This window comes from Oculina patagonica, chromosome 2 (genome assembly GCF_052425735.1).
Source record: "Oculina patagonica isolate OP01 chromosome 2, crgOcupat, whole genome shotgun sequence".
NCBI lineage: Eukaryota > Metazoa > Cnidaria > Anthozoa > Scleractinia > Oculinidae > Oculina > Oculina patagonica.
The window spans coordinates 8,787,006-8,814,506 of NC_135759.1; the positions used below are offsets into that span (position 1 = coordinate 8,787,006).

General features: G+C 39.3%; 1 protein-coding gene across 1 annotated transcript; it reads left to right on the forward strand.

The window, feature by feature from the left end:
* The first annotated feature begins 297 nt into the window (after window positions 1–297).
* Window positions 298–27,501, forward strand: LOC144642926 (uncharacterized). The gene is made up of 5 exons (XM_078502031.1): window positions 298–327; window positions 5,702–5,885; window positions 15,473–15,953; window positions 23,694–23,963; window positions 26,897–27,501. Exons 2-5 carry the CDS (start codon window positions 5,775–5,777, stop codon window positions 27,499–27,501), a joined length of 1,467 nt encoding a protein of 488 aa, XP_078358157.1. The 5' UTR covers window positions 298–327; window positions 5,702–5,774.

Sequence of the window (27,501 nt, forward strand, 5' to 3'; positions counted from 1 at the left end):
TTTCTGCTAACATAGACCCAGCATACATTTCAAGTCGTTTAGTTCTCGTGGAAGGAGTAAAGTGCCAATAGAATCCTACTTTGTTAGGTTCGGAAATCAACTTGATCACTAGAGCTGAAATAGCTTCGAGAAAGTGCGAGGCTTAGTCTAGAATTTCACAGCCAAGGGGAGATATTTTGCTTTGCTCACGCGAAAGTGTCATCCATCATGCACAATTGATTAGTGAGCATGGTGTCACGAAAACCACTTGTATCCGCAACAAGTGTTTAATTAAAAGAAAGTACAGATAATAAGATATTTCCCTTTGCTCGTGCAAACACAAAAGCAGTTAAGTGTCAATGATCATGCACAATTGATTAGCGAGCATGGTTTCACGAAAACCACCTGTTTCCGCAGCAACCATTTGATTAAAAAAGTGCAGCAGATCGACCCCAGTCGGTTACACTTAATTCGGCACTTGTCCTAAATTAATCGTGTGCAAAATGTAAGCTAAGGAGAGTGCCTTTAAGAACAACGGCCTCTTGACTAACTGTGTGTCATGGCACGACTACATTGAAATCTAAAACGTTTTAACAACGGTCAAAGTGCCCTGTGAAGGCGGCATAACTTGTCGTACCGCCCGCACGTACACCCATATCAATTGCTCATCACGCGACTTGGAATGGACACCTTACTCAAAAGAGTTATGTTTGGTCTGTGTGGTAAGTTATATATATCAAACCGGCGAGAGAGAGTGTTTCATCATATTTCCAGAGACCGGATACCCTGGGTTCCAGAGGGTTTTTTTTTTTTTTGAGGTGACAAAGAGCGGCGAAGCCGCGATCGTCGAGAGAGTGGCGAAGCCGCTCTTTGTCGCCGAAAAAAAAACCCTCTGGCACCCAGGGTAGAGACCGGAATACGACGCGCAAAAAAAAAAAAAATCCATTAGCCCCAAAATTAATTTGTCTTCGTTCAATTTGCGAGTATATATCGAAATCGAACTTCATCGAATGTTAACCAGGTTTTGAGTATTCAATATAATCAATTAATACCAAGAACGAACCTCATCGAATGTTAACAAACAAGTAGCCTACTTTCTGTCGAGTTGAGTTGAGAGTGTAAATAGATAACAAATCCAGGAGAGAAAACTAGAAGCGAAACTCAATTTACTGCTTTCACAAATAATTGCGAGGTTTTGTGTATTCAGTCAAATACCGAAACCGACGGAACCTTATCGAATGTTTACAGCCAAGTAGCCTACTTTTTGTTTGAGTTGATGTGAGAGTAAATATATAACATAACTAGAAGCAAAAACTAGAAACGAAACTTTGAACAGGAAACTAGAAGCGAAACTTTGAAGCAAAAGATAGAAGCGAAACTTGTAACTTTGCCACTGAGTCCTAATTTGCATTCTTCCTTGTTAGCTCTTGTTAGTCAAAGGAGATTTATTCCTCTGCTCAGACTTCATTTAAAGGCGAAAGACGTTCAGGCGAAGTGAGTTAAGACTTTGGCTAACTGAGCAAAGACGTTGGCCGACGCCGGGGGCCGATGAAACGTCCGGTTACCACGAAACCAGCGCCTATGAAAGAAGAATGAGTATTTTGATTAAAGTATTCGATAGACAAAATTTTGGGGGGTCAATCGTCTAACTGGGGACTAAACGACTTCAGTTGGGGGCTAAACGACCTATATTCGAACCGATTACTGGCCGCCATTTTGTTTGTGCTCAACTGGTCATACCCATGCAGACTCCTGCCTGACCGCGATATTTGCTGATCAAGAGATAATCTCTCCTTACTTGATGTATTAAAATTTGCGACAACTTGACATGAAAAAAATACTTACGTCATGTAAGAAACGTTCTTGGTGTGTGAAAATGTGCGACAACTTGACATCAAGATCAATCACGTTATGTATGAAACAGTGATTATTTGTTTTAATGAAAATATAATTTGATATAGCAAAAAACACAATGATATAGGAGAATGTTTTTTGACGTAAATAAATGACAAATATAAAACTAAATATGATGTATAAAAATATATCTTAAAGTAAAACATTATCCCACTTGATATTTTGTAACGTTCGGACTAGCATACGTGTGGCCTTCAATGTGGTCCGATCAACAAGGCTATACAATTTCGCCAGCAAGGAAATAACTATCGTACTAGGAATCAAGTGAAGGTTATCTCCCCCTTGATTATCCTGCGGCATTTTTAGCCGGAAAGCCGCTAAACAACTTTGACAGTTTAGTATCGATTTAGCATGAGCATAGCATGCACATCTCGATCCCGCCAAAGCATTGCGCAATGCTAATTAGCATTACGCAGCTTCTTTGCGGGAATGACTTTTTATAGAATTTTATGTTACAATAAAAAAATATATGAAAATGAGTTGATTATGCCCAGCATTCTGGCAATTCTCGTTCAGAAACTAGACGAACGCACTTGGTTAATCTATGATTACTGCTAGTATCAGTTATACTATCGCAGGTACCGTTTTAGAGTGTGATAGGCTGACCTAGTCTGAGGACGCTGTTGTATGCAGATTCCTGAGAAATTTTGTCTATGTCGTACAACAAATGTAGAAGACTTGATAAAGAGAGGGATTAGAAAGTTAAAGGGTCACAAAACGTGTTATGACTGTTTCGAGACTGTTATGTGAGCAACACAATGAATGACTCTTTGTTAGATGTTAAAGGAGATGTTTTTAACAACAGTCATCCGAAGATCAAACAACTGTTTCCAGAATGCAGTCTAAATTGCTCTTGAAAAGTGTTTCTTTGCACAAACTCCTAAGTTTCTATTTCAAGTGATTAGAAATATCCCCGGCAACTCAAAATACTTATTTAACCGCCATTGACGGAAGCGATTTGTCTAGACTAGATTGAGTGTCACCGCGTATGCAAGGTGAAGCAAACCACATTGACTATACTGCATTGTCGCTGGTTAAAAGCCTTTTATATTTTGATAACTTTTTCAGTTCAAGGTCTACTACTCCAAATAAAACTTAGGATAGCGCCATAAATGAATACTGTAGGTTGTATAGTAACTCTCAGTTTACTTCTTGACAATAATTCAACTAAAGTACTCTTTCGCTGACTGCGCCAAAATCCGTTAGTTTCTTACAATTAACTGATTAATAAAAAAGTATCGTGAATCCAAACTCGTGATGTTTTAAGTTTATCACAGCGCTGAACTGTATACAGGATCACCCTATTGACACATACCCAGGCGCATACGAAGATCCCCCAAGTTGTACTCTAAATATTTCCTTTGTATCTGTTACAGTATATCTGTAAAGGTACTAAGTACATTTATTTTAACTGAACTTTGTTACAGGAGACTTCAATTTTGTGGGAGGCTATTTATGTGAAGAATTTTGTTTAACAGCACAAGTTCAGACGTCCTTAGTTAGGCCTGCTTAATTGTGTCTCTGTCAGTCTAGCTATTAATCATAACTTTCTGGAACTTTTTATCTCGTTTTTTGTTACATTTCGATACATTTCGGAATGAATTTGTTTTTCTTTGATACTAATATTTCAAGCTGCATTTGTGTAAATTTTGGAACAATATGTACAAAACTAACGGAGCATTTTATCATCATAAATAATAAATAGAAAGTAAGTGAAACTAGTTTTGTATCTCTCCATAGTAGCCCGGCTCCATTCCACTGGTGTCTTTCCGTCTGTATCACCTTTTCGTTTGTTGTTATTTCGTAATCTTGGTAGAGAACGAGCTATTCAGGCCTGATTGTGTTGTGTACTATACAGGGAAGATCGATGAAGTTGACTGTAAGGGACTTTGTATAGAAATGGCTTATATGCACTTGCATGCATTTGTGCTTCTCGGTATCGATAGAGTCGACTACTAAATAATCTTCCACCTACAGTAATCCATTTTACGTTATCAGATCTACCAGACTGCACGGTACTGTATTGACTTTCGGACTTTCGGCATAGTTCGTTAGCAAGTCTCTATAACCAAAAAAACCTAAGTTTTGTAGGAGGCTTATATTTCGAATGTTCCTACTCCCAGACATTTATGTAACGTACAAGGTGAAAAAATAATTTTAATATTTATCATCCTTTTCATTCCTTTCAGTTCACTGAAAGGAATAAAAAGCCGACGAAAAATCTTAACCTACGGAGTGTTTAATACAAAACAAACTCAGGATTTTGCCACTCAAATCATAAATTACTCATTAATCTTCTGCTGACTGATCTTAACCCTTTCACTTGCAAACGCGCATTTTCAGGCGCTCTTTGGAGGCGCGGTCATCGAACCACTTTTGACGTCATCAATTAGCACGTCAGTGAATTTTTGGCATAAGATTCTGATAGAGCTTGGATTGAACTTTCTACAGAACTGTTCATTTTGAATAACAGTTGCATTCTGACAGAGCTAATCAAAGAAAAACACGATCCGTTTTTGATCCAAAATCGTTGCTTAAACAGGGCCATTACACCTGTAATTGATCAAGATCCCCTTTTCAGGATTTTCCAATGATAACGTCCAAACTTTTTTGGCCAAAAGAAAGGATATGAAGAGTAGAAAGTGGCGAGGATAAGAAAGCCGAAAAAAAAGGGAAGCAAAAAGGGCCAAAAAAAAAATTGGAACGGTTCAGCAAAAAAAAATCCAAATTCCAAATTTCAAGTCCAAATTTTGGCTTATGCGCATGCATCAAAGTGAAATATTGTACATTTTTACATGGAATCTTTATGAAAATGTTGCTGCAGTATGAAAAAGTACCTTTTTAGCAAAGTTAAGGTGAATTCAAGATCAAAAGACCAAAAATGCAGTTTAACGGTTAAAAAAACGCGTTTTTTTTTTGCGGTGGGGGGGATTTGCAAATGAAACGGTTAAGTGCCGCTGTGTCACTATTTTTATTTTCATTTCTCAACCTTCTGTGGTTTTATCCCGGAGTTTTATGGAGCTTTTAATACCGCAAAATCGACCAAAATGTAAGTATTTTTATGTTATCATGTATCATAAACGGTTCCTGTAAAAGGCCCCCTCCTCTGCTCAGTCAAACGTCAGTTAACAATCTCATCACTAGTTCATTCATTCTAATGAGTTTCCAACCCGATACACTGAGCGTGTTGCTTGGAATTTATTAGGATACTAGGCATTCTTAGAAAAACGCTACGTTTTCCTTCCCGTCAAACCTGGTAGGAACATGCAGTTGGTCACTGAGGACGGCTTGAGTTGTAAATACAAATTGCATTTTGGAAAGAGATAGCAAATAATAAGAGTGTGTTTGCATGGTAACTCGAAGTGGCGTTGCCATAAACCCACCCACCCACATAGTGAGGTCTATGAATCGGGGACATCGTAAACCGTACCACGACTGACTGACTTACAAACAATTTTAACACGTAAACAAACGGTATCTCTATTATTTTACTTGGACTGTGATCGAGTCAATCGGGTTGACTTATCCTGAGAGGAGTTTTTTATCTGACTAGAAGGGGGCTTTTATAAATTTCAGTTCACGCCTAGAGAGACCGCGTGTCTCGTGTCAATGTTAAAAGGGACGGTTCACCGCTGATAAGCGGCCACACACATGCAGGTGTATACAACGAATTATGCAATAAATCCCCGTTCATCATCGTTAACAGGAAACGGAAGGATGGCAATAGGAATGGTGAAAAGTGTAATCGAATACGCCCATAGCAGAGCATGCAACACTTATATATTGACAGCTATTGTTAATTTGTTAGACTTTTAGAAACGATGCACAACAACGACACTGGAAGACACGAAGTGTAATAAACCAAACGACAACACTGAAACATGGAGTTAGAAATATATCAAGTGGCAATTTTATTGACGACGCTGTTTAGCGGATCCGACGCAAGGCCTGCCGCCTCAAGACAAACTTCAATGAATGGACTGCAATCTACCGTAAGTCTAGTTGTAAATATTGAAGTTTATGTGCACAACTTAACGTTAATAAGAAATCAGTTAACTTTAAAAACCCTTCTGCTTTCCTATCAAAAACTGAAAATAATTTATCAGTACATTTAAAAAACCACCAACTCAATTTGATAAGTACAAATAAAAAACTAAAATTCTACTCCATTTTTAAAAATGCAACAAAGTATTCTGAATTCATTAATTATGTTAAGAATCCTGAACATAAATGTATCGCCTCCAAATTTCGGCTAGGAAATCATAACTTAAAAATCGAAACTGGAAGATTTACAATCCCCAAAACTCCTGAAGATCTTAGAATTTGCGATCACTGCAGTCTAAATTCAGTTGAAAATGAAATGCACGTATTATCTCACTGCAACTAAAATGATGATTTGAGAAAGGCTCTTTTCATTAAAATCAATGAACGAAATATGCAATTTACAAATTACAATTATCATGATAAAGTATGTTTTCTTTTTAACAATACTGATTCATATATCAGCAGGCTAACTGCTACTTTTATTTTTCAAGCATTTGAAAGACGAAAGAAACAATAATATTTAATTAATTACCATTCAATTATATTTATATTACATAGCTGTTTATTGTATTTCAATCGGTAACACCATGTATAGAAATGGTAATACTGAATAAACTTGAGCGCCCAACCGGTATCTGGGAGGCCATGGGTTCGATTCCCGTCGAGGACTCAGATTTTTTCTTTGTCCCACGCTCGTGTCATGTAGAATAATATTCATCACTATTTATCACCGAGCTAAAAAACTACCAACTTTATAATTTACTACAAATTTGATGATTTCGACATTGCTGATCCTAGCAGTATGCAGGACGCGTGTCACTTATCAACCTAGTAAATGGCCTAGCTCACAGCGAGTCTCACGTAGCTCAGTTGGTTAGAGCGCCCAACCGGTATCTGGGAGGCCATGGGTTCGATTCCCGTCGGGGACTCAGATTTTTTTCTTTGTCCCACGCTCGTGTTATGTAGAATAATATTCATCACTATTTATCACCGAGCTTAAAATCTACCAACTTTATAATTTACATACTTGTTGTTGTTGTTGTAACCCCCGGGGTGGGGGGTACTCCCCTGTATTAGGTATATAGGAGTGTGCCGCCCCAAAGGGTATGGTTTTTGAGCCGTTTTGGTCTGAAAACGGGTATAGATTTTGAACATTTTGGTCTGAAATTGGGTACGGTTATCGGGGGAACGTTCCCGAAAGCTTATAAACTTATTTTTCTTCCCAGCAACCAGGGCGAGTAACTGGTGAGAGAGAAAGAGAAATAGATAAAATATATCATTCCAGCTAAATTTTACCTATTCATCTTTGTTAATTACGATGATTTCCGTTTAGGACTGATGCATATGCTTTGCTTAATCACGTACTACAAAGCCAGTGTGAAAATTTGTAACCGCAACGCTTTATTTGTTACAACTTGTGGTAGATTTAATTACTAATTCACAAAGAAAGCGTTTCCTGTTTGCATTAACACTTCAAGCATTAGGCGATCAAATGCAATCACCGGGTGAAATCAGCTTAAAATTAAAAAAACCGACTTTGATCTTGTATACTGTCTCATAAACACCATATATTGAGTTCTTTCAATAGCATTAAGTTATATTTTCGGTTGTTTCTAATAAAAAAAGTAGCTAAAAGTGGTACGATTATCCTTCTGCCAAAATTGCGAGTTCTTTATGACCCTTTATATCTCCAATTCTTTGTTTCCGGAGAGCAATGGCCGGATCGGACCGTGCGAGCTGTCATTTAAACACCGTGACGATTGCCAGCTATTGCATCTCCACGTGGAAATTCATTTGCCTCAATGCTCTTTTTAACTCCACCGCTTTGCGTCCTTTTGTCACAATATTGTGTATTAGTATATACTCAAACAGTGGATAGCGTTTTTGGCGCGCGCTGATTGGCTACTCAAACTCAGAATATTTAACAATTATTCGCCGAAGGCGAAGTGAGGCAAATAATTGTTTTAGTATAATTTTTAGAGGTGATCATCAAGAACTTAAAAAAATAAAGATAGCAAACAAGAAAACAGCAAACACAAGTGTTCGCTTGCATACGGTGTAAACCAGTTTAAATCATCAATTGCAATCAATTTATTTAGTTAAAGCAATAAAACGGAACAAAACAAACACAATGAGAAAGATAGATGTCCGTTACCTTTGTATGATTGTGGATGACTTCTAAGCGAATGTGCGAATCCTCTAAAAATGAGTAGCTCCGGTGAGAAGAGAACTAAATAATGTTTGCTCAATCGATCTGACTGAGTTTCACATCGATCGCCAAAACCGCCGTGTTTACGATCATTTCTAATGCCTTGAGAACCATCTCTTGAAAATATTTTCGGTCCAAAAGTCTTGGTAGTTAATTTGAAAAATTCCCAATGTTTAAAATATCCAGGACTTGGAATGGTTTCTTTCAAATCAAAGAAATTTTCATTCAGCAAAAGCGGCCATGTTTACTTCCCTGGATGTCAAAGGTGGCGTGGCTAAGTAACCAAGCCTTCAAAGCTATAATCACCTCGCGCGGGGTGATTATAGCCTCATAAGCCGAGCTTCTCGACCAATCAGAATGCTTCAATTCTTATAATCACCTCTGAAATTATACTAACCTATGTTATTAAATTCTCAACCTCGGATATTGCATTTCTAGCTTTCTGATTGGTTCACTGAATCCCGGTTATCAGCTCATATACCTCTGTTTGACCTTATATGGGAAATGAGTGCGGCAAGTTCCGCTCAGCGTAAAATTTTTCTGCGGGAAGCGACAGTTCTATCAGAAAAATGGTTGAAAACAGCAATGAACAAGAATGAACAAGAAAAGATCAGCGGTGCCTACAAAAACCACAGAAATGCCATAGTAAAATTAACTACGCAAAACAAAAGGATTGATGCGAAAAGTTTAATTAATAATACTTGTAAACGCACAACAAGAGCGAGTGAATAAAATTGAAAAGAAGCAAAAAATTTACGAAAGAACGGCAAACTGACACAGTTTCATTCAGTGTACGTCATAAAATAAGGCTCAGCACTTCTGTAAAGTTTGTTACCTTTCAATCTTGGTCTTGTCCTTTTATACTTCAATAAACCTGTTTCACTTTGAGCTCAATTTCGCTTCAAATAATATAGCAGTCTTGATGACAGCCGTGGAGCCGTAAACAAGTACAATTTATATAATAACCTGAATTCTACGCGCATTTTGATTGGTTCTTATTTATAGTCCTGCCATATGGTGAAAAAATTGTGCACTTCGGGGTAAAAGCACCAAATTTGGCATGGTGATAGTATTTAAGTTGCTGAACAATATTAGCTATGGACCCCAGCCAGGGGGGTGATTTTGTACTTAGGGGGGTGGGGTGGTTACAATTTTCAAAGAAATTACTGTAATTCAAGAAAAAAGGTGTACAGTTGAGCCGAATTTGTTATATGTAGTAGTACTTACTTACTATTCAGGTTGCTGAACAATATTAGGTATTTACCCCAGCAAGGGGGGTATTTTTGGTACTAAGGGGGGTGGGATGGTCACAATTTTCAAAGAAAGTACTGTAATTCAAGAAAAAGGTGTACAGTTAAGCTGAATTTATAAGATGTGATAGAACTTGCTTACTGTTCAAGTTCCTGAACAATATTAGGTGTTGTCCCCAGCAAGGGGGGGGAGATTTTTTGTACTTAGGGGGATGGGGTGGTTACAATTTTCAAAGAAAGTACTGTAATTCAAGAAAAAAGTTGTATATTTGAGCCGAATTTGTTAGATGTGATAGAACTTGCTTACTTTTCAAGTTGCTGAACAATATTACGTATTGTCCCCAGCAAGGGGGGAGGTTTTTTGTACTTAGGGGGGTGGGGTGGTTGCAATATTCAAACAAATTGCTGTAATTTACCGAAAAGGTGAAGAGTTGAGGTGAATTTGCCATACTAACAGTGCAAGATGTCCTGAGATATGTCATCTGACTCCAACCAGACGTTCTTCACAAAAGGGGTGTATAACCAGCAGGCAGGGAAGGGGGGTGGGGTAGTACATACCATGGTATTTTTTGACTTTGTAAAGTAAGCAAACTTAATCCTCTCCCTCGCATTCCCCACCGCATGTACGAAGCGCAGTCCAAGACATGCCAGTCTTGAACAATGTTCTTTGCAACCTAACTCAGGTTTGCACCCTCATTTCACCAGCTCCCTGGCATACTGTTGATGCTTCAGGTGATGTGGTCCACTGAGGCTTCCATGCATCTGACTCGGATTGTGCCCATATGCATCTCCATTCACTTAGAGAAGGTAGTCAAGCTGGTCAACAATGACCAGCTTGGTAGGCCACTATCTTGTTGTGTTTGTACTAATGCATCAGCAGTAGGGGAGATGTTCTCAAGGGTTCGTTCCTTCTGTGCAAAAATTTTTCTGGCATCATTGACTCCTTGGCACGGGCTTGCTGGTCATACAACAGAACCACCAATCCTTTCAGCACAGGCATAGCATTTAGAACATCCTGCACACTAGGCATTTTGCTAAGGACCATGAAAGCTATAGTGGCTTCTCCATAGGACATCCATGTGGCCCATACTGTGCTCTTCCCTTGTCCTTAGAATGCTGATGTCTAATCACAGCCTGTAAAGGTGTACAACACTTGAGATTTCTCATCTTCAAGAGGCCCAACTCCAAATGCAATTCATATCTCCAGAGCAAGCACTACTGCAACACCAGTGTCTACTGTACAAAGAATTATCTTGTCAGTACCTTGCTGTGCACGCACATATAAAATCAGCTCTGTTTTGTTGGACTCTTCCTTCAGAGATTCTCCCCAGCTATCAGGAAGCCTTACATCTGCTTCTACTCTGCGACGGACACCTCTTCCACACTTGTCACGAGTTTGGTATGCATCTATCCCAGATGATATCAATCTGCTGCACACTCGGTAGCTGGTTACTGATTTGCGGCAAGTTAACTTGATATGCATAGCCAGAGAATGTTTTACATGTTCCAGACGGCTTTAATATGTTGACAGGGGCAGTACCATCGATAAGCATCACATCTACTACTGGGGTTATAGATTGGTTTGGTGTCAGTTTTTCCATACACTTCATCAAGTCGGACTTTACGCTTACTTGCAGGTCGCAGGTCGCCAGAGTAGAAACAGATGTAAGGGTTCCTGCTAAGCTGGGAGAATTTCTGAAGGAAGAGTCCAACAAAACAGAGCATATCTAGCTTAGGAGATGATCACGTTGCCATGTGAAGCAAACAAAATGTATTCTATCTACCAGCAACACTCTCGTATTGTCATCTTCAGTTGATGTTACGCCTGAAATATCACCTTGCATGCACAAGGAGGCTGCTACACGCTACAAGGCTAATTTTAATTGCATCTGATTGTGCACAGCAAGGTAAATCTTCGTACAGAAGACACTAATGTCACAATGCTCGCTATTTCCAACTTAAATCTAAATCAATTAAGAGTATAGTGAGATGTGATTGCATTTGGAGTTAGAAAGCAATACTTGATATCGTCAGGCCTCTTGGAGATGAGAAATCACAAGTGTTGCACATCTTCCACGCCTTTACAGGCTGTGATCAGCATTCTAAGGACGAGGGAAGAGCACAGTATGGGCCACATGGATGTCCTATGGAGAAGCCACTATAGCTTTTCATGGTCCTCAGCAAAATGCCTGGTATGCGTTTGCTGGAAAGATTTGTGGTGCTGTTGTATGACCAGACAAGTCCGTGCCAAGGAGACAATGATGCCAGGAAAGTTAGTTTTTGCACAGAAGGTAGGACCCTTTAGAACAACCCTCTACCGCTGATGCATTAGTACATTAGTACAACACAACAAGATAGTGGCCTACCAAGCTGGTCATTGTTGAGGACAGTGCATTGTATCTAATCCTGAACTACCTTCTCTTAGTGAATTAGGATGGGCACAATCCGAGTCAGATGCATGGAAGCCTCAGTGGACCACATCACCTGAAGCATCAACAGTATGCCAGGGAGCTGGTGAAATGAGGGTGCAAAGAGAACGTTGTAAATATTAGAAATCTGTCATGTCTTGGACTGTGCTTTGTAAATGCGGTGGGACATACGAGGGAGAGGATTAAGTTTGCTTACTTTACAAAGTCAAAAAATACCATGGTACGTACTACCCCACCCCCTCCCCTGCGTGTTGGTTATACACCCCGTTTGTGAAGAACGTCTGGTTGGAGTCAGATGACATATCTCAGGACATCGTGCACTGTTAGTATGGCATATTCACCTCAACTCTTCACCTTTTCGGTAAATTACAGCAATTTGTTTCAATATTGCAACTACCCCACCCCCTAAGTACAACCCCCCCCCCTTGCTGGGGACAATACGTAATATTGTTCAGCAACTTGAACAGTAAGCAAGTTCTATCACATCTAACAAATTTGGCTCAAATATACAACTTTTTTCTTGAATTACAGTACTTTCTTTGAAAATTGTAACCACCCCACCCCCCTAAGTACAAAAAATCTCCCCCCACCCTTGCTGGGGACAATACCTAATATTAACAGAAACTTGAACAGTAAGCAAGTTCTATCACATCTTATAAATTCAGCTTAACTGTACACCTTTTTCTTGAATTACAGTACTTTCTTTGAAAATTGTGACCACCCCACCCCCCTTAGTACAAAAAATACCCCCCTTGCTGGGGTAAATACCTAATATTGTTCAGCAACCTGAATAGTAAGTAAGTACTACTACATATAACAAATTCGGCTCAACTGTACACCTTTTTTCTTGAATTACAGTTATTTCTTTGAAAATTGTAACCACCCCACCCCCCTTAGTACAAAATCACCCCCCTGGCTGGGGTCCATAGCTAATATTGTTCAGCAACTTAAATACTATCACCATGCCAAATTTGGTGCTTTTACCCCGAAGTGCACAATTCCAGTATTTTTTTGCACCATATGGCTGGACTATTATGATCTATCAGAGTACAGAAACATGGATGACGTCACGCGGTGGTGTGACTCGCGCGCGTATTCAGAGTTCATAGTCCAAATCAGAGTTGCCGGCAAAGTTTTTCAAACTTGCGGGGCCACAACAAAGCAAAAAAGTTCAGCTTAATTACAAATCTTCAGTGAGAAACAATACGCCAAGCATCGTTCACCTTTCGAAGCATTTAACTGGGCGAAACAAGCTTGAAAAGACAGTGAATTATTCGAGAAATTATCCGAAATCTCTATGAAAGTTTGACCGATGTTGTACAGTTGGACGACGCCACGGAAAACAAACGAATTGCGGTTGAACGCTTCGGTTAATGCTTACAGATTTGAACAACTTTCCAAATCGGAATAAAGGTTAGTTTTTTTATTGACTTTCAATTGACCATTTTTCTGTTTATTCAAAATGTGGACAATGCTTCGTGTTAACGAAAACTTAATAGTGAAATCAAAACAACTTAGCTCATCGGTACGGCAGCATTGCTCACACAGAAGTGTGCTGAAGTCTTGTGTTATTATATAAAACAAATAGATTTCATTTTGCCGTGCGTCTGTTCAGTAATAGATCACAGAAGACGTCAAAATGTGGTATGAACATCAGTGACCCACTCGGCTAGCGCCACTCGCCTCGTGGGCCACTTCTCTGTTCATACCACATTTTGACGTCATCTGTGATCTATTACTGAACAGACGCACGGCAAAATGAAATCTATTTGTTAAGTAAACACTTACTTCGTTCGACTTGCACGAGACGTAGTTTCCAGAAAAGCTTTTGCTTCGTATCTTCCCGTAAATCTTAACTGTTATCACAATTTCCAGGATACACATATAGACGACTTTAGAGGAGATTGTTCGAGGAAAATCTTGGAAAGAAAACTCTCTCGTTCGCTTTCCTCGTGTGTTTCATTCAACTCAAGAAGTGAACACCGCGCCACAAATTCAGTTCCCGCCTCCTTATACTATCACTTCGTTTACATCAAAATGAAATGTCCAGTCGATTTAAACTTAAAGAAGAATTTAAGAAAACAATTATTCCATTCGCCCTTGTTGATACGAGTCGTTATAGCCAACTCGGCGCTTCGCGCCTCGTTGCCTATTTACCACCTCGTATCCAACGCGGGCTTGACGTGCTTCGTTGTAATCTGGTTCTCTATCAGGACGTCTTTTAGATCATCAGGGATGTCCTGACTGCGGCAAAATTTGGATAGCCATGTACTCTCGGGGGAAGAGTGTTTGTTGAGCTTTTTCGAACTTTTCGTTTTGGGAGGCATTTTGAAGACTGATAACAAAAATACAAAGACGGCTCTGCTAGCTAAGAAAGACTGATTCGAATAATAATATATCGTGGGCTTAAAAGGCAAGCCCATGTCACGCACTGACAATGATTGACACTTGCTACTACGTATTATACAACCATTGGCCAGAGTCCAATACTTAACATATATAATAATTGTTGACTATTCACCTCCGAGCAACTCGCGCGCGAAAACTACACTCGTTAACGGAATTAACTGATCAAAAGTCATCCTTTCAGGCTATATTATCTCACTGTTTGTTTTGAGTATATACTAAAACAACTATTTACCTCAGTGTCGGTTGCCAGTGGTGGATATTTAATTACCTCGCCGCTTCTTGGCTCGGTAAATATCCACAACTAGCCACCACCACTTCGGTGAATAGTTGTTTTAACAACTATTCAGTCAATGTATTTTCATTCGTTTCGAGTTAGTTTGTTACTATTGTTCTGTTCTGTTAGTCTGTTCGTCATATCCCCACTATATGCAGATCGACAATAAAGTATATACTAGTTATGCAACGCTTTCGAGTGGTATACTATGGAATATCCCACGAGTCACTTGTATTTTCTCGGTATACACACGAGCCTTTAGGCGAATGTGTATGCCAAGAAAATACAAGTGACAAGTGGGATATTCCATAGTATACCACGAGAAAGTGTTGTGTAACTATTTTATACCATGCCATAGAAAATACGCTTACTAAATTTCGTCAAGAATACAGTCGCAGCGCACTATGGGAAGGTCGGGTTGAATACCGTCGAATATACAACGGCTTTCCTGTATTCTGATTGGCTGTATTTTCCATGGCATGGTATAAATGTACATACGGCACAATATGAAGCTAGAACTGCTCTAGAATATTGTGCCTGAGGCAATTCTCTGTATTCTATACTACCTAATAAAAAATATAATGCTTAAACAAAATACACTTTGTCGTGACTTCACTCGGATAATGTAATAACGAGTTGTTAATAATGTAACGACTTTCTAAAACGATGTCTGAAAACGTGTGTATATTTTCAAGGTCAGGTCTGAAACAGGTATGGATTTTTGAGGCAAGGTCTGAAAACGGGTGTGGAAAATGGCATTTTTTGGTCTGAAATTGGGTCTGGATTTGGCGATGCGGGCGGCACACCCCCACCAAAAATTCTCAGGAGTACCCCCTCCCCCCCCCCGGGAGTTTAACAGAGTCATAGCATTACTGTCGCAGTTGTAAAAACTGAATAACATGGGTCATTGTCGCCTGACATCACGTCAATATAATGCTCATGAATTGCTTTAAATCCCATTTAGGAAAATCAACTACAAGAATACAGACAAGAAGCGCTTATCAAGCGCCCGCTAGTGGAGAATGTCCTCAAATCGTCGACCGAGAGAAAGGCAGTTCTACAAAGGCTTGAAAGGGGCGAAAAATTACGCAAAGAATTATTCTTCCCTTCCAAAAAAGGGCGCATTATACAGAAGAGGGAAACAATCACACAGAAGAAATTGGATTATTTGGCCAAATTCAGTCAGCGAAAAGTCACATCAAAATTTAACGCAGTTCGGAGTAGAAAAGTACTGAGACGTCTTCGTCGTTATGCGGCACAAGGTTCCAAGTGGTCTTCAAGAGAAATTACCTGGAATATTGTCGATTGGAGCGTGCAACTCTCAAATAATGACGTTAACAACACTTTAACAAAAGCATTAAGGATCTGGGCAGAAGTATCTCCGCTGGTATTCCGTTGGGTTGATCCGCCAACCGTAGCTGACATAGCCTTTAAGTTTGTCACAGGTAAGGAGCGTTCCGTGTGATTCATGTCCTTAATAATACAACCACGTGCAGCGCAAGTTCTTTTCTAGTTGTGAATCCTTGCCGCTTGCCGCCTATTTCCACCTAACCTTAATTGGAAAAATGGGTTTCCTAAACACGCGCGTAACCATGAAAAATGCGCGCGTACGATTTTTTATTCACTCGTAGAGTTGTATCAGAAAACTCACTCGTTCGCTAACGCTCACTCGTTCGTTTTCTGATACTACTCAACTCGTGAATAAAAATCGTACGCGCGTATTTTCCATGGAGTAATCTCTATTTAGCGGTTTTATCATTTTCGTTAACCCTTGTCATAGAGCACGTAACACGACGAAAGGCCAAAATTCAAAACAGTCAAGTGAACTTTTATAATTGTTGGGTATTGCAAACCGGCTTACGCCTTTTTATCATCATTCGGCGACTTCATCTTTTGGCACTTCGATACCAACACCTTAAATCGTTTATGCTCGCTAACTGAAATTTGCTTCGAATGGAACGTTTAGTTTTGTTTAGTTAAAAGCAAAAATATGTTGCTTCTTACAAATCTTTGCTTGTTGTGGTTTGCCTAGGAGATACCGTGAACATGTCACAATTTTCGAAACCCAGTGAGACAGCATTCATAACGTTTCCGCCACTAATAGTATTTAATTTACGTTTCATTGCTTCGCAGAAACACAGAGCATTCAGTTTCCACAGCTTCATTTTCAATCATACTGTGGTCTAAAACGAAGACCCACCGGTCTAAAACGAAGACCCACCGGTCTAAAACAAAGACCCACTAGTCTAAAACGAAGACCCAATAGTCTAAAACGAAGACCCACTGGTCTAAAACGAAGACACACTGGTCTAAAACGAAGACCCACTGGTCTACAGTCAACTCTCTCTTAACGGACACCTCTATAAGACGGACACCTCCATAAGACGGACACCTGGTGATGGTCCCTGCCGTTTTTCAGTCATTTTACTGTAACCAAACTCCCTATAAGACGGACACTTCTCTAAGACGGACAACGGACATCCTCGGAGACCCAGGGGAAGTTAGTGGGGGCGATGGGCAGCTTATCGGGACAACGGGATTTTCGGGCGAAAGTTTACAACATAGAGCGTAACAGCCCCTGGGCACTTTGTCTTACCGAACCAGTTCCAGAAGCGTTTGAACTCCTTCCTCCTGATTGGCCACAAAAATATTTTTGTGGCCAATCAGCGACGAGGACCGGCCAGGAGACTCTGATGTCTTCTTACACGAAGTTGTTTTCCTCATAGACTCGTCGTGGATGCTCTGCCCATCAATCGGATGCTATTACATGGAGAGTCTCAGAAAAAAATAAGCCTTAGACGACTGCCAGTTCTACACTGTTAGTTGCGCGCTTTTTAATAGTTATTCAAGTAAACAACAATTCTTATTATTTTTCTCGGTCTTTGCCCGACTTTTGGAACTTGCCACGGTCTGGGTACTTCACTGCACGGGCCACGCGTTAGCGAAGATATCGCTGTCGTCACCTATTGTTATTTTGTTGCCAGCTTGACTGTTGAAACAAAGGGTTTTTGTTTAATTTGTTGGATATTTAAATAACAAAAACAAAACTTATAAACAAGAGGTGCTCGCGTATAGCTTTAAAAACTTTTGGTTTCCTTGCGCTATGCTACATTTAACATATTCCCAGGCCTCGTTGTTTTGTTTTTGTTTTGCTTTTTTATCTAAGACCCACGTAGTGTCATCCGATGGACGGGCTTAACAACAACGACGAGTCAATGAGGAAAACAACTTCGTGTAAGAAGACGTCAGAGTCGCTCTTCTGGTCAACCTCGCTGATTGGCCACAAAAATATTTTTGTGGCCAATCAAGGGGAAGGAGTTCAAACGCTTCTGGAACTGGTTCGGTAAGACAAAGTGCCCAGGGGCTGTTACGCTCTATGTTGTAAACTTTCGCCCGAAAATCCCGTTGTCCCGATAAGCTGCCCGTCGCCCCCACTAACTGCCCCTGGGTCTCCGAGGATGGACAACGGACACTTTGAAATCATTAACGGACACTTGAGAAGTGTTTTTTATCATGCTTTATTATTGAAAATACTTCCAAACCATAGGTCGTATCGACCTAAAACAAAGTTAGTCAGCGCCCTAAGGATACGTGTCAGACCAAGCTTACTAACCAGAAACAATGACGCTTTAACGGATTACTTCTCTGCTTACGTGTATGGACACTAAAGAGGTCGTTTTCTACTTACAGTATTATAGTTTGTAGCTCTTAATTTTTGCTTTAACAAGCAAATACGGCCTTTTATTATTTTAGTCTTGTTGCAGTTAGTAAAGGTTTGTTGCATTGTTTCAAGGTTTAGCTTCATTATCTCAGAATTACTGGTGTCACGTTACCTCGACTCTCTACAAGACGGACACCTCTCTAAGACGGACAGTTGCGGCCGGTCCCGAAGGTGTCCGTCTTAGAGAGAGTTGACTGTAACACGAAAACAGAAGATAGAGTAGCGTTTACAAAACAACGCTGAAGCATAGCGCTCCTCTTTGCATAAATTAAAATGTCATCCGAACGCGCGAGAAATTTGACACTGTACTATTTTCTGAACAGTACGATCCGTGTGAAATCGTGTCACGCATGTCACGCAACCTAATTTTATCCGCAATGGATGCTTTACAAGGTAATCCGGTTTCATTTCATTATCATTCATATTTTATTTTTGAAATGCATATTGAGCAAAATACACTGACGAATTTATTTTTCCTTTGGTACTGATCGCTTTAGCCCTTTCAAATGTAAGGCGTGAAGGTCAACTCTGCATGTGACCTGCATATCAGTATGCAAAGTAAACTATGTACTGTATTCATAACATGCGCGTTCATATATCAGTCCGTTTAGACATGTACAGAACAAGCTAAGGTGAAAAAAGAAAGAAAATAAACAAATTATTTATTTAATATCATTTAGGATAGCTGATAATATTAAGTAACAAATCATGACTCTGTAAATATATCTGTCAAAACACTGCAACGTTATGTTGGCCTTTTCAAACAAATTTATGCAAAAAGGAGCGCTATGCTTTAGCGTTTTTTTTTTTTGTAAACGCTACTCTACCTTCTGTTTTCGTTTTAGACCAGTGGGTCTTCGTTTTAGACCGATGGGTCTTCGTTTTAGACCAGCGGGTCTTCGTCTAAGACCACTGGGTCTTCGTTTTATACCGATGGGTCTACGTTTTAGACCGATGGGTCTTCGTTTTAGACCGGTGGGTCTTCGTTTTAGACCGGTGGGTCTTCGTTTTAGACTATTGGGTCTTCGTTTTAGACCGCATAGTCTTTGGTCTTCGGTCTTCGTTTTTGGGTCTTCGTTTTCGACACATCCGACAATTGCAATACTTTTCTCGTGTTTTCTTTTCTACGCCCTAATAAGAGATGATACTATCCCTGCAAGTTTTATTTTCAGTCTTAATGAAGATGAAGTGTTCAACATGACTCGAGCATGGGACAAAGAAAAATTCTGTGTCCCCGACGGGAATCGAACCCATGGCCTCCCAGATACCGGTTGGGCGCTCTAACCAACTGAGGTACGAGAGACTCGTTGTGAGCTGGGCCATTTTACTAGGTTGATAAGTGACACGCGTCCTGCATACTGCTAGGATCAGCAATGTCGAATTCATCAAGTTTGTAGCAAATAAAAAAGATGGTAAATTTTAAGCTCGGTAATAAATAATGAAGATGAAGTGTTCAACATGACTCGAGCATGAGACAAAGAAAAATTCTGAGTCCCCGACGGGAATCGAACCCATGCCCTCCCGGTCTTCAGTCTTCTTTCACAGCCAAACACTTTCACGTTCTTTAATTATATTTGCCTGCTGAATATTTAATGCAACGATGGATACCTAAATACAAACTTAAGGTTATTCTTCCTGAATTGTAATGTTTTACACATAAGCGACTTTATTAGTAGCCTGAAGCAGGCTCCCGATCTGATCGACGAGCGAAGCGAGTCGAGAAGGGCCTGGGGGAGGAATAACTCACTTCCCCCTCCCCCTCCTTTCTCTTCCCGCTTTCTTTTTGCTCAATCCTTGCCCAATGAGCCTGTTCACAGTTAGTTAGTTATTTAGTTAGTTAGTTAGTTAGTTAGTTAGTTAGTTAGTTAGTTAGTTAGTTAGTTAGTTAGTTAGTTAGTTAGTTAGCTAGCTAGCTAGCTAGTTAGTTAGTAAGTTAGTTAGTTAGTTAGTTAGTTAGTTAGTTAGTTAGTTAGTAAGTTAGTTAGTTAGTTAGTTAGTTAGTTAGTTAGTTAGTTAGTTAGTTAGTTAGTTAGTTAGTTAGTTAGTTAGTTAGTTAGTTAGTTAGTTAGTTAGTTAGCTAGCTAGCTAGCTAGTTAGTTAGTAAGTTAGTTAGTTAGTTAGTTAGTTAGTTAGTTAGTTAGTTAGTTAGTTAGTTAGTTAGTTAGCTAGCTAGCTAGCTAGCTAGTTAGTTAGTAAGTTAGTTAGTTAGTTAGTTAGTTAGTTAGTTAGTTAGTTAGTTAGTTAGTTAGTTAGTTAGTTAGTTAGTTAGCTAGCTAGCTAGCTAGCTAGTAAGTTAGTTAGTTAGTTAGTTAGTTAGTTAGTTAGTTAGTTAGTTATTTAGTTAGTTAGTTAGTTAGTTAGTTAGTTAGTTAGTTATTTAGTTAGTTAGTTAGTTAGTTAGTTAGTTAGTTAGTTAGTTAGTTAGTTAGTTAGTTAGTTAGCTAGCTAGCTAGCTAGCTAGTTAGTTAGTAAGTTAGTAAGTTAGTTAGTTAGTTAGTTAGTTAGTTAGTTAGTTAGTTAGTTAGTTAGTTAGTTAGTTAGTTAGTTATTTAGTTAGTTAGTTAGTTAGTTAGTTAGTTAGTTAGTTAGTTAGTTAGTTAGTTAGTTAGTTAGTTAGTTAGTTAGTTAGTTAGTTAGTTAGTTAGTTCTCTTCGCGCCATGAAAAGGCGCGTTTACACGACTGAAAAATTTGGGTACGGACCCGTCAAAAAATTGGTCCGGACCTAACCACTTTTGTAGAGAAACAGTTAAATCAAAACGGGGCCATAGGCGCCTATGGCCTCGTTTTGATTTAACTGTTTCTCTACAAAAGTGGTCAGGTCCGGACCAATTTTTTGACGGGTCCGTACCCAAATTTTTCAGTCGTGTAAACGCGCCTCTAGATCGCTAGTACCTTCCCAATGATGTGACCTTGTGCCGCGTATCGTGCTCACTGCCCTGCGCTGTCTCTTCGAGTCTCTGTATAGTATTTGTTTCTTTTTCTATTTCTCCACGGGAAGTTAACACGGAAACCAGCTCGAGAAACTCAAACTAGAATTGAAACGTTTCCAATTCTATTATCTATAACGGTACTAAACCCGAAAATTTACTTCAACAATTTGCCTTGCATGCCTTGTTCGTTTTCCAAGTCCCACATGAACGTCATCAGCAGGGCTTTAAACCATTCAGTGCTTGGCACTAACTATGGCACTAACTTTGGTTAAGAAGGAAAAAAACACCAGTATTCGATTCGGCGAAAGTATGTCACGCTACAGTTTAATTAAGTGTTCCGGTATTTTCGAGTATTTGATAGAGAAAAAACCGCCAATCTGTGACGTGCAAACATTAATCCTCTTTTCTTGCCCAAAGTAACTTTAGTTTTTTTAGGATTGATACTTAACATCCATGAATTGCAATAGGAAGATAACATATTTAGGCAATTTTGTAATCCTATTTTGGATCTTGATAATATTACGGGAAAAACGGGACGAAACTAAACCCTCTTTCCGCGGTATTTCACTTGCTACTGACTCATCTAAGTGATCTGACACCTGTTAGTTCAAGTAACAATGTTTTACACATTGGATGCTAGATGCAAATTTTACAAATACAAGGCTCGACAGATAGGATCGTTTCTTTTTTTTTTTTTTCGTACAAATCTTTTTTTCAAGTCTCAACTTCAATACTCTCACTTAACACCCTTTAGGTATCTGATTTAGTGCAACAGTAATGCGATCGTAACATTTTTAATTAATTATATGAAGCAGGCGGCGAACTGGCCGCCTGGCCATGTTATTTACTATTTTTAGCTAGAGTTTTCCCTGTGCCTTTTAACACGATTGCATGCAGACACAGTATCAGTTAGTTATGTCAGTTATATCGCGTCCACATCTTCCAGCTTTGGCTTAGATTTAAATCAAAACCGGCAAATGGGTACTTATTCATTTAGTGATTTTAATCAGACAAAGCTGGATAAGATTCAGGATTGTCAGTTCCGATCTCTCTTTTGCACTGAGATGTTTTGCCAAAATCATCCTGACCCAGCTCCATTTTCTGTTCGTTTCTAAATCCCTTCTATTTGGACGGAAGCAAACATTTACAACAATTACTATATGTAATTAATCGTACAAGTATCGAAAGCCTGAAGTCTTGGCATGGTCCCACTTAAAACCGCTCCGTCTAGAATTGATGATCAGTCCCTGAGATTCCATAAAAAGTGTTGAATAGTGGCGTTTTGCCATCGAATTATTCATTCTTAATCTTTATGTCGAAATACGTTTCTGTATATATTTGTCGTAATCTGTTTGATTCCAGCATAAAATACTTTTCATCCAATTCCGAACTACGAGTTTAGAAAGGTCGAAAAATGGTTGATCCTGCGTTAATCGGAACTTAGACACTGCTATTTATTGCCATTTCGAAGGCGGAAGGACAAACTAGATTCACAAAGACTATGAGTGGCAAACCCACATAAATTGTCAAATATTGTGATAATATTGACGACTCAAACCTTAATTTTTTGTCAGGCAATCCAGTTTGTTCACGGATGTGGAACGTTTATACAGGAGTCGATCCTCGTTAAAGTTGTTACGGAACGTTTTTCGGTAAAAAAAAAAAGGTAGATTTTGAAACAACACAATATTCTGTTATCGTAAAGCTAGTGTATAGGTGTTTTACACCTGCTCTTAGAACAAAGCCTTCGAATAAGTTATGAGCTCCAGGTTTTAAGGGCGTGAAAAGTAATATCCTTAGAATTTTCTATATTTGTAATAGCTTTCGTAAGTCAAACTGAGTTGTCGAAACGCTATTGGCTACAACTGGTATATGACAATTGTCCTTTTTGTAATAACTTTGAGTTCTGCCTGTAAGCGAGTGAGTCAAGATCGCCATTAAACGCCATGTTCCTTGATGATGTTTTGGTCCACTTGATATAAAAGATCCCGGAAGGTGGCAGGGCACTTCCCGCTCAGCCATAGATTTAAATCCCCGAAAAAGCCCCTGCTACAAAGTACTGTACCCAAGAAGTTTTTTGGTATTATATTGTTCAGTCAACACAAATCGAAAACGCTTGTTGCCATTAGCATGATTTCGAATTTTGGTTGTCTTTTTGTAAGCCGCTATGTCACAAAGTGATTAATAATTGTTGATAAAAAGTAAAGTTTTGATCAAGAAAAACAAATAGTTTTCAGTCGGCCGTAAAAATGTTTCTGGGTTTCTCTTAACTGGCGAGGAATGATATGAAAGGCGGGCGGCCCAAGAGGTTAGTTTCTGATATTAGAGGGGTTCGTTATATCCCAGTTCATTAAAACTCCGTGATGGTTGCACTATGTTACCTTCCCATAGGTGGCCCTTCCACTGAGCTATAAGGGAGACTCGGGAATTGGGCCACTTTTAAAAACAAAACTGTAAGCACGACCTTCGTAAAAGCAAAATGAATCGCTCATATTCTATATCTCAAACCTTTCGTTCAATTTTTTTCTGTTAGGAAATCACGGAGACGTTAAGGCTTTTGACGGCCCAGGGAATGCTGTAGCTCACGCTTTCTACCCTGATAACGGAGGAGACATTCACTTTGATGATGACGAGAATTGGACTATCGACTTTTTACTGCCGACTGCAGTACATGAGATAGGCCACAGCCTGGGACTGCGCCATTCTAATGTGCCAGGTTCTGTCATGACTTCATTTACAACCAACTTAAACAGCAAAGTCGTTCTATCTGATGACGATGTCAACGGTATCCGCTCAATTTATGGTATGTGACACTTCCGGTTGCAGCATTATGAAACTAATAATAATAATAATAATTTATACATTTATATAGCGCTAAAACTATAAATATTCTAAAGCGCTGTTTACAATATGTAAAAATAATATAAAAATATAAAAATTAGAATGAACCTACATACAAATCAAACTAGAAAAAGTGTGATTGAAAAGTTAAAACGCTTAAACGCGAAATGCTTTCTTAAAAAGGAAAGTCTTCAATTGACTTTTAAAAGTCTCCACTGATGACGCTTTGCGAATGTCAACAGGAAGCTCATTCCACAGGGAGGGGCCTTCCTTGGCAAAGGCTCTATCCCCCAAAGTTTTCAGCATTGTCTTAGGGACAACTAGCATATCATGGCCATCGGAACGCAGGTTGTACCGACCAACAGGCTTGGCCTTCAAAAGGCCAGAGATGTAAGGCGGAGCTTTCGCATGAAGGGCCTTTGTGTTGACTGAACAGACGTATGGTGAGATCTTCAGAATTGAACTCCTGAGAACTAATAAAATTAAAAAAGCTACTTTCACATAAAGAAAGATAACACCCTCAATGACCCTTACCACTGACGGCTACAGGTCAACAAACACAGCCCCAGAATTAAAAGAAAATACAAGACGTAAACGGTTATTTATTGTTAAATTAAAACACGAAAGAAGCACCGAGGAAATTAGAGAAATAAATTTATTGGGTACCTTTGTTGGATCATGAGCTACTGTAATATATAAATTTAGGCAAGCCTAAAAGCGGAGCTCCCCATTTATTTAATTTTCACTGAAGCTAACAAGGTTGTCATTCTGGTGAATATTATAAAGCGGCCAAAGCACTAATGTAAACGGTGGTTTCATGGATGCACTGAAACACATTTTTAAAACTCGCTCACGGTTAAACTGAATATCTGCGGTGCGAGAAAAATAATAATCTTAAAGCAGAGCAAATGTAACTCATGGCACGAGAAATTACTTAAGAGTACAGTAAATTCTCTGCTTTCTAGCAATAGAAAATAGTTTAGCGATTCTGTTATAGTTTTGCTTACAAAAGAGACGCGGAATTTTTTGTGGTTAAGTATCCCCGTCTCACTTTTCTGGCCTGTGGTTATTGAAATTAATTGACATCGCTGCACTCAACTCGGTTGCTCACGTACGCACGTACGCATCAAAAACTTTAAACTTTTATCTCTTGCCTTTTACACAGTTTGAACAACTTTTACTGTTCACTAAATTATCTCTACGAAATATTCAGTGTAAAAGTAAACTTAATTGAGGCAAATAAATTTGTTTGCAATTACTTAAAAAACTCTGAGTCAGTTGTAATCACAGCTCGCGCTCGAAATACATGTAGATGGGGTATTAAACATTATTTTCAGAGCAAGTTTATAGTTTAAATAAATTAATTTTGGTCGAGCTTTCTGCTTTGTCGTCGTTAAGCACTTTGGAAATTTTCACTTAAATATACTGTATGAATTTTTTCTGCGAGAAAATTTACGGCTTTAAGTCGGAATAAACTTACAACAATATGAATGAAACTCACACCTGTCAGGACATCACGACAAGGGATAAAAAAATCAAACTACGGCCAAAGAATATCAACTTACGGCAATAGACAATCAGTAAACCGATAGCAAAATAAAACCAACTCAGGGTAACAAAAAGAGTCAACTCGTGTAAGCGTAAATGTACCACAGAAGCGCCGACTAAATGAAGGCAAAAGCGGCAAAGTATTTACGAAAAGATCCAAACCTAGCCGATACAAATCATCTTGAAACTGCGTTCAGAAAGTAAAAACATTTTTTGTCGTAAAATTAGGCTAAGTAATTCAGTAGAGTTTGTTACCTTACATCAGGGACTTGTTCTTAACTTCAGGGGACTTGATCCATGCATCAATGCATGCTTCGTTTCAACACAATCATTTTAGCTTAATTGTATATTCTTGATGATGACAACCGCAGGCAGATTCAACCGTAGACAAGCAAACTGGACTTACACAGGGAATATATCTTTCAACAACGCAATTATTTGGAGTCCTCGTATTCTCGTTTGTTACAACGTCACGGAATATAGACGATTTCTCTGAGACTTCTGAGCACATCGTACAATAAATAGTTTGGGAAAAAGTCCTGTGTCGCTCCACTTACTCGCGATTCATTCAATCTCGGCACAGTTAACACCGCGCAACAAATTTTGCCGCGCTTTCATACCATCACTTCGTTTAGATCTAACTGAAACGTCCACATCATCCAGTCGATAAAAAATTAGTCATTTGCTTGTTTTAGAGTTCCGAAAAATGCGACCAGAACCAATAAAATTAACCTGTTCAGCTGTCGAAAGAGAGCAACAGTTTTTTGCGTTAACACCAAATATACGCACTGAGATTTCGATACAATCACTTTGAGGGTAAACAAAATAGAGCAGTTGGATAATAAGTCTCTCAGACGTTTTGCTGTGTAGTGTCTCTGAGTAATCTTTCCCGTTGTCTGTATTTTGACTTACCCTGCAAGCTTTATTTGCAGTTTGTTATTTTCTTACTTTCCTTTAACCACGGGCGACCTCGTTCCCAGGCCTAATCCGTGTGTAAGTACGGTCGGACGGTCGGTTCGGACGGTCACGTGACAGCCAAAATTTTTCGGCTCGATGGTTTACCAAAAATTCTAAGGTATGAGGGTACGCTCGCGCGCCTTCGGCACGCGCGGGAGCTCCGCTATAAAACATCTTTAAATGGGTATCTGTAGACGAGACTCTTATTGGCGACAATTAGACACGCCTAATATGATTTCCGAACCTTCGTTTTTTATCAAAACCCATTCTTGCAGCATTTAAAGATTGACACCATTATATTTGTAACAAACCATTTTTTTCTCCAAAGAAATCCTACTATTTTGTCAGGCTATGTTTACTAAAAAGTAGTTTTCTATTCTCTCTTTGAAGGTTACTGTAGGCCTACAGTGACTGCCATTGAATACTGGATGGGCGATGGTAGAACTTACATTTTCAACGGGGGTAGTTTCTGGCGTCTCAACGACGCAAAAGACGAGAGCGAACGTGGCTACCCAAAGACAGTCAATCCGTCATGGGGAAATGTCCCAGATGACATCGATGAAGTTTTTCTCTGGGGTCACAACTGGAATACCTATTTTTTCAAAGGACATATGTATTACAAGTATAACGATGACCAGAAAGTAGTGGAAACGAACTATCCTAGAAACATCTCGCAAGGATGGCCTGGACTGCCGGCAGATGGAATTGATGCCGGGTTTACTTGGAGTAAAGACAGAAGCTACTTTTTTAAAGGTGACCAAGTGTACTTATATGATAACATCAATGACCAAGTCGCCTTTGGATACCCCAGACCGATTAGTGAGGTATGGCCCGGTCTCCCTAATAACATCGATAGTGTTTTTCTGTGGTATTATGACGGTGTCTCGTACTTCTTCAAAGGCCATTATTATTATTGGTGGGATGATGTTACCCACGTTGCAAAGGGTCCCTTTTTTATCGGCAAAACCGAATGGAAGAACGTATGTAAAGTTTAG